The sequence below is a fragment of the Amphiprion ocellaris genome, chromosome 10 (genome assembly GCF_022539595.1).
Source record: "Amphiprion ocellaris isolate individual 3 ecotype Okinawa chromosome 10, ASM2253959v1, whole genome shotgun sequence".
In the NCBI taxonomy this organism is placed as follows: domain Eukaryota; kingdom Metazoa; phylum Chordata; class Actinopteri; family Pomacentridae; genus Amphiprion; species Amphiprion ocellaris.
The window spans coordinates 26,163,827-26,177,698 of record NC_072775.1 but is presented as its reverse complement, the minus strand read 5'-3'; the positions used below and the strand labels follow the sequence as shown (position 1 = coordinate 26,177,698).

General features: G+C 38.8%; 1 protein-coding gene across 1 annotated transcript in view; it reads right to left on the bottom strand.

Moving 5' to 3' along the window:
• insra (insulin receptor a) overlaps positions 1-13,872 on the bottom strand; it is a 71,637-nt gene that overhangs the window by 35,951 nt on the left and 21,814 nt on the right. The window contains exon 3 of the mRNA XM_023265620.3: positions 3,626-3,962. Within this exon, the coding sequence (XP_023121388.2) occupies positions 3,626-3,962 (337 nt within the window). The remainder of the gene's footprint in view (positions 1-3,625; positions 3,963-13,872) is intronic.

The window sequence follows — 13,872 nt, the reverse complement described above, 5'->3', positions numbered from 1 at the left end:
AAAGTATGCTTTGTGAACTGCAGCCATGTTGGAGTTGTAAATGAGACTAACAGCTTTCAACAACAAAACCAGCCGCAACAATAGCTCAAAAGCCAACATGACTGAATTTATATCATGCAAGTAAAAGAAGCTTATGGGTATTGTTTCTTTACCTGGCTCATAATGTGCCTTAACTATTTTGACCTTTTTACCTCTCTAGTGCCACATCTGCACTTCTAACCTAGACGCTCATAACGCCTCAGAGTGCATCGCTTATCCTCAAAGCACTTTCATTTCCACGGTTTAGTTTAAAGCCAGCGATGCGGGGAGATGCCACAGACAAGAGATGAGCCAAAAAGGGGAATAGAGAGTCAAAGTGAAAAGGCTGAAATACACATACAACTGGGTTCACAACAGTTCAACAGTAGCCTACAGGTTTAGATCAGCTGGACTGTCAACTCATATCCCTGGCAAGAAGTGATCAAATCCATGCACTAAGATCTACCTTTGACTCAATTTACCACTGCATTACTGTGAAGATTTAAACTGCAAAAGGCAGTTAAACAAACATAAACAAATATACTGTGATACTGAATTCTCCCAAGAAATATATGTATATGATGGTATTTATCTTTACATAAACATAGCCAGTATAATATCTGTAATTCTATAAATGCCTTTGCCTGTTTTTCTGTTTTTTGTCACATCTTGATCAGTGCCTCAGTACGTAAAATTACTGAATTTAAAAAAAAAAAAAAAAACATCTGTATCATAGAAGACAGTATTGCAAAAATGCAGCTGTACTGAAAAATAGTTTCCTGATCTAGAAATCAGGAAAAAATCAAGAAAAACATTGCAAAAATAAGAAACTTAAAAATTATGTTTTGTATTTCATGTCTGTTAAAATCAAAACAAGTCAAAACATTTATACTAGTGACAACATTTTTTTTAAAAAATTGAATAAATTAATATATTGTTCTGATTTAAAACTGGGGCTGAACAATGTGCACAAAAACACACAGCAATTCTTTTGACTGATAGTGCACCTGTGGTATGAGTCAGAATTGTAGTGGGACTGATTTACTTTGCCAAAAAAAGATAAACAAATGATTATGCCATATTTTCTGCAGTTTGTACCAAATAAAGTTTCCCTTACATCTGGAGGATATTTGTGCCACATTTCAACTTTTTCAAAACACGCCATTCCTGTAATCTTGACATTGCACCTGTTAATATTTCCGTTTTAATGATATTTCAATTAATTTTTCAGCCCCTATTTGAAAACCTTTGACCTAAGCCACAAATTAAATAATCAGTAGCCCTCTGTCCTTTTTCAACAGTTGCTGTGGTGCACTCAAGCAAAGTACTTTACCTCCATGTGCTCTACTGGAGCAATATCTGCTCGCTAGTAACCTATCAGGTATGTATGTACATCATACAACTCCATGAATGTGAAGCTCCATGTTGTTCAGATGTAGATTATGTGCTTGGCAAATCCTCCCTGGATTAATAAAGGTCAAATACGTATAACGCTGCTGAAACACACTTTTGCTTGTCATCACTATTGTCAGTGACAGACTGCCTGGACATTGCTGCTTGTCAAACAGACATGCTATTTCTTTGCTGCGAGCCAAGGGAGTGAAAGCCTAGTGCTACATGGCACTGACAATCTGTTTCAAATCTTTCTTTCACTCTTGTGATGTTGAACCACTACACAGTCAACTAGCAAGTTATGGTGTCACAAAAGACAACAAGTCCTGAAAGATCCAGCTGTGTTTTTCAGCCTCTGCCCAAGCAGAACAACTATGCCTGTTCTGAGTGTCTGTGCTTGCAGGCCCAGCCACACTCATCATTAGTCCTGTCATACCCTGCAAAGGTGTCAAAGGGGAGGTGATAAAGGTCACTTGCAGGTCAGCACAAGTACAACAGCTTCCTTTATGGTAGGAAGGCTGTTCAGATGCAACTACACAGTTCCCAGCATTGGTTGTAAATTACACAGCTAAAAAAAAGAAGACAAACAACACATCTAAGTGTATGCTTTTGCCTGCAGCTCTGCAATGCAGACACGAGCAGCTGGTAAACAAGCATCACTTTTGTGCAGTGAGTGACAGAAAGATGTAGGATACTGAGTCAAATTCAGAAACACAGATGCGCCGGCCTTTCTACTGTGCTGCACCACATTGACCTAGCTGTCTGCGCGCACGCACACACACACACACACACACACACACACACACACACACACACACACACACACACACACACACACACACACACACACACACACACACACACACACACACACACACACACACACACACACACACAGAGCAATATCTAGGCTCAGCAGGAGGACCTTCAGCCCTTGCATTGTCATTCTCTGCTATAAACACAGTGACAGGAACAAGGGTGTGACAGTAATCCATGCAAGACTCAGCATTTCTCACAGATGGGACAATTTTTAATTCTACCTTGCGTTTGTTTTGTCATTAGGTGGGAAGATAAAGGGTTGACTTTGGTATACAGTTTTTCTCATTGGATTACCGAATTACATCTTTGACTGTTACTGATTGTCCCCTCCATAAAATGATGACTTTTAATTTGTTGCATTTCTGTGTTATTAAAACTGTGAAACAATTTAGGTTTCCCATTTTGTCCAAATTGTCTGTGTGAAATACATCAACTAAATGATTATCTATTTATTTTGTGGCAAATAAAAACTGATTTATGAATTAATCCTCTGAACCCCAAGCACATTTGTTTTGTGCTCCTGTCACATTTTTACTCACTGAGGGCTCATTATGCACTGTGATACAAAATCCTGCATCTCTATAAAAACAGCACAACCATTGCTAGAAGCACAGAGAACTCAAAAATCCCTTTTGCACAGCATGACACACTTATGATACCTTAAATAAGTTTAATTTATTTAAATTTTTTTTTTTAAACAAAAATAAAAAAAAAATTAAATCACCATTTACAATATTTTTCCAAGCTACTCTACACAATATAGATATTTTACTAATTACATCTTTAAGCTGTTAATACCATTCTATCTGTGCAAACGCAACCTGCAGTTTAGCTGAAAAAAAGTCCTTGAATTTTTGTCATGTGACTGTTAGTCGTATTAGAGTCATGAATGGCTTTTTGTTTGTGATGAGGAGTGCAGAATATTTAGTTTTTTATAAAACCTGGCTACTCATATGGTTTTTTTTGATGATTTTTCAAAAATGCATGTAGCATAAAGTGATTTTGCTGAAATATCATGATGTTATGTTTTTATTTGAACAATTTTACTGACATAACTGCATGTCATATAAGCTGAACTTCTGTACTGTTGTAAAATTGACACTGAAAATAATTTTTAAGGTACTGTTTTTTTATACCTAGCACTAGGATTTGGCATTCACAGGGTTAAGGCTTTGTTCATATTATAAAAGCATGCAGAAATGTGACAGAAGTAGATGAGCTTTTAGGGAAATTGAACACATGTAGGTGAATCAAAGCGTCACAAGCTCCCATGTAAAGGCCCATAACTGCCTTAATATGAATGCATGCATGCAGAATACTAAGGCTGAGTCACTGATCCAGCACCGTTCCTATGCGCCATCAAGAACCCATCAGACCAACTAGAGTGTCCACTTACGAGGAGGACTTGACGGTCGTGTAGCCAGAGGGACACTCAGGGATGCAGGCAGCGTTGTGGATGACGTACTCGTGGCAGTCGGGGCTCTTGCTGCGTTCCTTCTCCGACTTACATCTGTTGTGCAGATCCTGGCAGAAAGCAAAGGAGACACAGCGCCAGCCCTTGTAGGTGAAGTGGTTTTTGGGGCAGCGTTCCACACAGTTGCCCTCATGCTGGAGGCCACGGCAGGCCACGCAGTGACTGGCGGAGTTAGGCTTCAGGCAGCCACCCAGGCACTGGTCGTGGCAGCACTGGCCATCCTTGGTGCATGCCCGGTGTTTGCACTGAACTGGGCACACTGCAGGGGAGAGAGGAAGAAAAAGGTGACGTTAAGGATGGTGTTCAGCAGAGGAAATACAGGTGAAACAAGTCAAAGAACAGGTTAAGTCTTGGAAATAATGTGTGCAGGAAGAGCAACACAGGAAGCATGAGCTTATCATCATACAAACATTAACATATTATTTCAGTTCCCCAGATGACAGAGGTGATATTAATCGGTCCCCAATGACAGTATACAGAAATATCGCATGGTTAAACCTCCCTGTCAGTAGGAGTGAAATCCCTTCTCACTGCACAAGCCAACAGCCCAGAAGACCATCTGTCTTTAGCCAATAAGCATGCTGAACACAAACAGCAGGGATCCAACACTAGATAGACACTTATTCAGGAGGCTTGAAGGTGAGACAGAGGGGAAAAAATTGGCATTTAGAGTGTACAGTATTTTGCCAATAAGACAGGTCCAAAGTGGCTTTGATTGGTACTCTTTTTGCTCTTATTAAGGCTTTGCAGAGTCCAAGCTCATCCAATAAACCAAGGAAGCATTAAATGGGCAACAGAGGTGCTGGGAAATATGACACTATGATAACGCAGGCTTCTTCTGATAGATCAGAGGTTTCCAAACATTCTAAAACCACAACAAGCCTGTCCAGTGACTTTTTCCAGTGGCACCCTTCAACGATTGCATCCCACATCTATCACCTCACACTGTGTTCAGAACTCACGAGTATCACAACGTTTATGCTCTTTTTGCAGCATCAAATCCCTCTGTCACTGGCTCTACCTCTACTTTGAAGATCTGTACACTTAGATAAGTGAAAATGTAATATGAAGAGTAATCAATCTCTCTTTTAGACAGAGAAAATAATAAATCAAAGTGTCTCGTTGATTAGTGGTGAAATGTGTTTGGGAGGATTAATTGAGAACAGTTGTGACATTACATCAATAATTTATGTTTTTATCAAGCAAAAACAGCAGTCTGTCACTGGTTTCTGCTTCAGCTGTACAGCAACCGAGTTCATTGAATTGGGTTCTGGGAACCTTCTAGACATTTTTCACTATCTTCTGTAATTTAAACAAAGACAACATTTAACAATGGCAATGATCTTAAGCGAAAGCCTTGCAGCTGATGTAACAGTTGTACATCACTCGTAATCAACAATATCAAAATAAAAAAATCTCCTAACATTATTCGAATGACTCATAGTAAATGATAAATAGCATAGTACAGTATAATAAGCTCTAAATCATCTTTACTAGCTTAGCAAATATTAACTATATGCTGTGTTTTACCAAAATGGAACACAAGGTCTTTTGATCAAATAAACACTGTCAGAAAGATACAGTATCTGTAAAGTTCAGTGATGGTTCTGAGGTGGAAATACGATCCGCTGAGGACAAAGACAGAAGTCTGTAAGTTGGCTGTTTACACTTACGTCTGCATGCCTGTAAATCAGCCCATTACATAACATCAGGCTCTGGGGCCTGGCAGGTGTGCAAGTGTACCAGAGTTTATGTGCATGTTGTTGTTGCCTGAATGTAAGTGTGAGGACAAAGGGTGCAAAGGTAGATGGAGGATTCTCAGAGGTAAATACAGCAGAATGACCTGCACACTGAGATTACCTTCTAGGTTAAAACCATTCAGCAAGGTAGATGAGCCGCTGAGGTTAGGGACAGGTTACACGTCAGACCATAAAGACGTGCGTACGAGAGTCTGAATTAACATCCAGCCACATAAACCAAAACCGTGAAGGTAAAGGAAAATTTGCACCAAAGGATAAAGTGAATTGGAATAATCTGCAACAATTTTTCTAGTAGTTGAGGGTGATTAGGTGAGCATGCACCCAAAACTGCTTGGCTACATTAGTGTCATGAGGTCAGCCATTAAATGAACAAAACAACATGGACCCCCTGTCCTCCTACATTAACACAGCTAAGCTCTTGAAGCGCATGAAAAGTGTGCATGTGGGGAGGGCAGCAGCAATATGAGAATGGCAGTGTGAGAGGGAAGCTAAAGGGGGCACACTGCAAGAAAAACAAATGATATAACCACCTTTTATCTGCGTCACTCTTCTGGTCTAAATAATCTATGCCAAAAAGGCTTGACAAACAGAACAATTGTCACAAAGTAGTAATTCCTCCTTAATATGATGTTTTCCTTCCATCTCCATAGTTAATTTCAAAAGCTGCCCTTCACTTACTCCTCAAATGCATGCACTCGCACATACACACACAGAATAAAAGCTTTGCTGTCTGCTCTCACTGACTCCTGATCCTCCAGCAGGGCTCCATGCCGGAGCACAGGCCCAGCAGCAGATCCACCCTCAGCCTTAGCCAATGTGTTGGCTAGCTGTGGAAGCTAGCCATTCAACTCGCCTCTCCCATCTTCAACTAAGACAGGCGCACAGATTAACCCTTTGTGACCCTCAATCTTCTCTCCCAGACGGTCAGACAGCGGCAGCAAGGAAAGTTAAGCAAAATCCCAAACACCACACAAAAACAGGCTGGAGCTGACGGAAAGTGAGCTGCACAGCTCCACTGTTTCCATCTCCTCATTACTGCAAATCAACTGCCTTTATACTAAAGGACAAATAGCTGTAATTAAATATTTCTGGATTTCTCTTTTTATGAACATATATGTTTCACAAATAGAAGAAATTCCCCACTGAAAGAAATGTGGTGTGTGTTCTGTTAGAATGGGGTCACACTCGAACTGAGACAATCGTGCTTTTAGTAAAGTGCTGAATAGCTTGGTGCCTTTGCAGACTGATCATGTCTCATCATGTCGACAACTCATGGAGAGCTCTTACAGATTTCAATGGGTCTGGAAACATTTCCGTCCAGACAGAAATATCAGTTTGAACAACTGACAACTTCTCTTTCAAATGCAGTGGCAGTTATTTTAAATTTAAAGTCCAAGTCCATATTCATGGTGATGGATGATGACAATGTTTTTCCTTCTGAAAGAGTGTGTATTATTATTGAGCAACATGTATTGCAGCCTTTTAATTATTGTATAATCAATGTCAATGACTACATTTATATACAACATATTAAAAGTTATTGTTCAGCAAAACCACAAAGTTATGTTTAGATCTGTGTTAAAGTTGAAATAGTTAAGTGGATTAGACAGAAATTAGATTAGACGGAAAATTATTCTCTTTTTTGTTGTTATTGGATAAGGCAAAATTTGCTGTGGTCAGCCGCTCAAATGAACAAATTTTCCTATATTTCTCAGTTTCATGTAAGAATAGTTTCAGGTTTTGGACTGTTGGTCTGAAAAAACGCCATTTGAACAGGTCATCTTGGGCTTTCAGAACCTATGACAGCCATTTTTCACTTACTGACAAATAACAAAAATAAAGGCAAGTACCGGTCACACATTTGGACTTCTTAAATTAGAGCAAGCATTATTGTCTTTTTATACAATGAAATATTGCAAAAATAACTATTTTAATAACTGATTCATTATTTTTCTTTTTCTTTATGGGGGCGGCATGGCTCAGTGGGTAGAGTGGTTGTCTTGTAACCGGAGGGTTACCGGTTCGATCCTGGCCTGGAGAGCTCATATCGAGGTGTCCCTGAGCAAGACACCGAACCCCTAACTGCTCCTGATGGGTCGTGGTTAGTGCCTTGCATGGCAGCTTCCGCCATCAGTGTGTGAATGGGTGAATGTGATGTATAATGTAAAGTGCTTTGGGTATCGTTTCAGGTATAGTAAAGCGCTATATAAGTACAGACCATTTTATGGCTTGAAGAGCAAAATTAAATAGGTTTGGCATCTGGCTTTTGTAATGTGATCCATTGCCACTTTTGTGTTTATATCAATATAAATAATTGAAACAAGAAAAGCACTCAGAGAGCACAGTACTCTGCCAAGGCTGCTCAGTCATATGATTTTTTCTTTAAAAAATTCGTGGTCCGCAGCGGTCGATTTGTAGTAGGATCGCAATCATGTGATCGTCAGCAGGCAGCTGACGTAGTGTTCACTTGTTGCCATAGTTACAGTGACGGCGTGCCGCTATCTCGCAATGATACAGAAATCTTGAACAAATTCGTGGATCCAGATTATAAGCTATATCACTACCAAAATTTAATCAAGTGTGACATTTCTGTCCTTCCCTGAAAATTTCATCCAAAGCCATGAATCCGTTTTTGAGTAATGTTGCTAAGACAGACAGACAAACCAACGTCGATTGTCACATAACTCAGCCGAGGCTCTGCCTCCTTAGCAGAGTAAAAACTGTCATATTGGGCTTTACATATTTGTGGTAAATATTTCTCATTTTTAAAAAATTAGAATACATTAAAACATTCAACAGTTGGACATTCTGAACCCCAAAACCAGTTGGCAAGGTATTTTCTTGCGCTCTCCAAAATTACACCATTTATCTGAGCAATAAACTGTAAAAAACTGAAAAAACAACACAGTTTCAATGTTCTTTGAGGAAATCTAAGCTTAAAATTTGCCAAAAATGATTGCATTTAGCAAAATTTGCACTTTAAAAAGTAAAAATTCAATCAAAGCCACAACTGTGAAGCCATTAGTGACTTAGCTTTAATCAATTTACACAAGAAAAATCAAGAGATTTTCTGCTGAATTTATGTGAACTGCAGGCAGTGTTTTCAGAGACATCAAAAAATTAAGTACTAACATATATAATCTATGTAGAGCCACCATTTTTTCCCAGTATTGGTAACATTTGTGCACACCTGGAAAAATGTTGTACATGTTGCTTTCAGGAATTTCTTTTATTCAATAATTAGTTACAGCCCCACATTGGCTCTTGTTTAGTTGAATGCAGATTTTTTTTAGAAACAAAATGACAAACATAAGTTGATCCATTTTAGTAACTGACGTTGAGCACACATGCACTGGATACCACCTCCAAGAATAAGAAAGCAACCACTTTGATGAAACACTAAAACAAAATCCTCACTGTCCAAAAGATTTGCAGAGTTCGCTTTTACAGTAGGTGACTTGGCAGAGTTGAAATTACTGCAGTTAATTGATCCTAAATTAGTATTATTATTCACTGTCAGACATCACACAGGCTTCCACAATATTTAAAACAGTGACCACACTGACGGCAATAGACTTGTTTCTTATGTGCTTGTCAAAAACGCTTTCAAGGTCAAGACCCTGAGGACCTATGAGAGTGGGGCCACCCCAAGCCATCTCTGATCTCCCAGAGCAAGAAGGACGCTGAGCAGGCTGCTAGGAAATTTTGTCATTCATTCTCCTTAAAACATGCAAATCTCTAAATACATGCCCAGTCTCTTTATTATTGTTTTCATTAACCTTCAAGCTGGAAGAGTTTTTGAAGAGCAGAGGTCTTTTTTCTGTGTTGATTCGATATGCTCAGCTTGAGTTTAGTCTTGTCAGCATCTCCGCTTATCATCCATTTGTACAATCACTTGACAACAATAAATCAATGGGGGGTTTTGAGATGCAAGTACTGGGTAGTTGGACTTAGATCTGTTTATGATTGGCTACATTTTTTTTTCTAAAGTCTCCTTGTCCTTATTAGTCTGGTTCCACTGGCAGACAGGTCAGGTCCTGTCTGATCTCTTGTCATGCGGTTTGTACAAAGTACAGCAGGATCACATGAAGGCTGAGGAATAATGCTGCAGAAATGCCTCACTCTTTATCTCATTAGTGGAGGTTTCGCTTGGATGAGGGGGCAGCGCTATACAATGAGACACTCAATCCCTGAGGCCCAAAATGGACAGCAACAACAGCCCAACCCTGCTATAGGCCCCATGTGTGACAGAGATGAATGCACAATGTGTGGATGGTGCCAACTTGGAAATGGGAGGTAAAGAAAAAGATCTGTACCGCATGCCAGCCACCACCAGGGTTCAACAACGTGGGGTGTCGAAAAGGCATGAAGAATCACACTCATGGGTGGACACAGTTCAGAACAGGTCATTGTCCGCTGTTTTGGACAGCTCTGCAAGACTGCAGGAGTTTCTTATTTTGTCTTTTACCTTTTAGCATGGCATTTTACCAACACTAAAATGCAGTCAACAATTAGTACTGTATTTGAACAAGCAAGAAGGATTGTACTGAACTTCTAAAACTCAGGTATTTCTGCGTAAAATTAACAGCTTCTGTACTTATCAACTGCAAACCTACCTGAAATCACTCTGACATGACTTTTTCCAGGTTCCTTTTATGAAAGTGATGAAACCACACCATATTCAGTCATTTTTGCGTTGAGATCATGTTAGCCTCAAGAAAATGCCAAACAGGAGCGTGGTGGTGCACTAGTTGGTCATTAAAATTCCACGGCCATGACAAGGGTAGTATTTAGTTTCTTATGAAAGAAAGATTTCTCTGAAGAAGAAGAAAAGAATCTAAGGAAGAACAATCTTGCTTTTGAAAATGACCATCTTTTCATGTTTCCACACTTCTGACAATTGAAACAAAACTAACAGAGTAAGAGAAAAGCAACTTGAGCACTGAATAAACCACAAAGAATGATTCATTTTTGAATTATGACAGCCTGCTTGGCACTCACTGCTTACAGCTGACGAGACATTTAAGAGTGATTTTTCTTCCATAAACTAATCCCTTCCTGCCTTAAAAATGCTTCACATGTAAATCTATAGTACTGCTTGCTCTAGAATGCACTGATTCATGAAGTTTGTGCCTTTCTCTCTATCCACAACTCCTCACTCACTGCAGCTCAAGCACACCAGCTCACATGACTCTGCTCATATGCTAATGATGTGCCTTTTAGGATGTAAAAAAACACAATACGTTCATATTAACAAGGTAAAAAAAAAAAAAAAAAAAGATTTTCACCAGAGGGGATCTTAGATTAATTATTTCAGCACAAAAGGTAAATGTTACATCCAATCCAGCACCCAAATTTGACAACCAATACCCAGTGCTCAATAACTGCCTCCTAATGCAGCTAATATACCCATATGGAGAATGTATTTTAACCCTTTGATGCACAACATGGGTCAAAAGTGATCCAAATCCTATGGAAAATGACCCACACCCACACTGACCCACACTGCGTATCAAAGGGTTAACTAAGGTAGCTATGGAAAGTCAGGTTTGTATAGTAATAATAATTATTAAAATACACTATTTTCAAAGGCCATTCCGTACTGGTTGATTCATTTGTTTTTGTTGGCCACATGCAGGTTTTGTAAGAAGAGACTTGCTGGTGCAAGTTCACCAAATGGTATGCAGTGCTGAACCTGTACTTCCTTTACTGCAACAACATTTCTCAATGCTTTCAGTAAACCATCAGAAGTAATGGCTCAGAGTTCTTTTTTTGCTTGATGTAATTATGCTGTATTTATCTGGCAAATAGTTTTGAAAATTATGTAAATGTACTTTTTGAAATCTATTTTTTGGTAAATTGATTAAATAGTAAACCGTAAACACAGTGCACATTGCCCTAACTAATGTTACCACAAGCTGTGTATGTGTGCAAACAACCTGGTTAACATTACAGTGCATAAAGAATGGTATCTCTGAGCAAAATCCTCCAAGAGGAAAAATGTCATAGGTAGTGCCACATTGCAAGAACACAAAAGTTCCTAAAACCATATAATCAAAAAGTACAGAGAAAAAGCATTCAGAGAGCACAGGACTCCGCCAAGGCTGCTCAGGCGTATGATTTCCAAAGGGCAAGTCCCGATAAGTCCGATCGTCTGCAGGCTGCTGACATATTGTTCACTTGTTGTCATACTTACAGTGATGCCGTTCCGCTATCTCGCAAAGACACAGAAATCTTTAACAAATCCATGGATCCAGACTATAAGCCGCATCACTGCCAAAATGTAATTACTTGGTCCTTGTGTCATTTCTGACCATCCCTGAAAATTTCATCCAAATCCATTATTCCGTTTTTGAGTAATGTTGCAAAAAGACAGACAAATGTACACTGAATGTCACATTACTCCCGCTGCATTCCTTGGCAGAGTAATAACATTATATATTAAATACCATCACAACCTTTAACAAGCCATTCAACAAAATACAAAGACCACACTAAACCCACAGCACATTAATATTCTGCTTTCACCTCATGCCAGACAGTCATGACTCCTGTCTGTACACCAATACGTACAAATGCCATTAATACAGAGCGGCCTGGTTTCCTCTATATTACTGACGAACACATGTGATAGAGTTTCCGCTCTTATAACATGTCTTGCCTACTGCAGCTCCTTTAAAAGAAAATCACATCCTGACAATTGAAGATTCATTGCTGGCTTCATATAGAATCAGTAATCAAAGAATTATTAGAGCGCATGATATTTATGCCTTGATATTGATATTGACATAATTGTATACAAGAATATTGGACAACTGCCACAATGTTAATTTCTCTGTAAAAGAGAAAAAAATCATTGACAATGACAAACTGTCACTTAATGATTCAAACCATCACTTGAATTACCCTGAGCTTTGCTGACTGAAATAGATTAATGTCTCACATTTCGGGGTTTTCTAATCTTTGAGTTATTTACAAATACCTGTATTTGTGTAACATAAAATGTATTTGACCATGCCTTATTTTTTTAACACGATCAAAGCAGACATGCAACAAATCAGTAGATATGATGAATTAAATTATTTATGAGCCATCTTTAACCTTTTGAGGCAACCCATTTTATAAACCACTGGAAAGAAAGTAAATCAATCTAAATTTTCCTATCAAAAAGACGATTACTTGGATCTTAAGTCTAAGTATTTCCTGCTTCGCTGAGATAGTAAAAAGAATAGTTTCAGCAGAACAATTAGACAGCACATTAAACATGTTACCTTTAACTCAATTAAAATATAATGATAATTTATTAGTATTTTTTGGCATTTACCAAAATGCTTGATTTAATATTAAAACATTAGTTGGTCATAAAATCATTAGCTCAAGTCCTAGACAAGTGGACAAAATTGTTGGTACCCCTCAGTTAATGAAAGAAAAACCACAATGGACAGACACATAATTTGAATCTGACAAAAGTAATAATAAATAAAAATCCTATGAAAATTAACCAATGAAAATCAGACATTACTTTTGAACTGTGGTTTAACAGAATTATTTTTAAAAATAAACTCATGAAAACAAAAATGATGGTACCCCTAGAAAAGACTGAAAAGTAATGTGACCATAGGGACATGTTCAATCAAGGTGTGTCCTCTAATTAGCATCACAGGTGTCTACAAACTTGTAATCAGTCAGTTGGCCTATTTATAGGGTTACAAGTAGTCACTGTGCTGTTTGGTGACATGGTGTGTACCACACTAAACATGGACCAGAGGAAGCCAAGGAGAGAGTTGTCTCAGGAGATTAGAAAGAAAATTATAGACAAGCATGTTAAAGGTAAAGGCTATAAGACCATCTCCAAGCAGCTTGATGTTCCTGTGACTACAGTTGCACATATTATTCAGAAATTTAAGATCCATGGGACTGTAGCCAAACTCCCTGGACGTGGCCACAGGAGGAAAATTGATGACAAAACGAAGAGACGGATAATACGAATGGTAAGAAAAGAGCCCAGAACAACCTTTAAAGACATTAAAGGTGAACTCCAAAGTCAAGGTACATCAGTGTCAGATCGCACCATCCATCGTTGTTTGAGCCAAAGTGGACTTCATGGGAGACGACCAAGGAAGACACCATTGTTGAAAACAAATCATAAAAAAAGCCAGACTGGAATTTGCCAAACTGCATGTTGACAAGCCACAAAGCTTCTGGGAGAATGTCCTATGGACAGACGAGACAAAACTGGAACTTTTTGGCACATCAGCTCTATGTTCACAGACGCAAAAATGAAGCATGTCAAGAACACTGTCCCTACTGTGAAACATGGAGGAGGTTCTGTTATGTTCTGATGCTGCTTTGCTGCATCTGGCACAGGGTGTCTTGTATCTGTGCAGGGTACAATGAAATCTCATGACT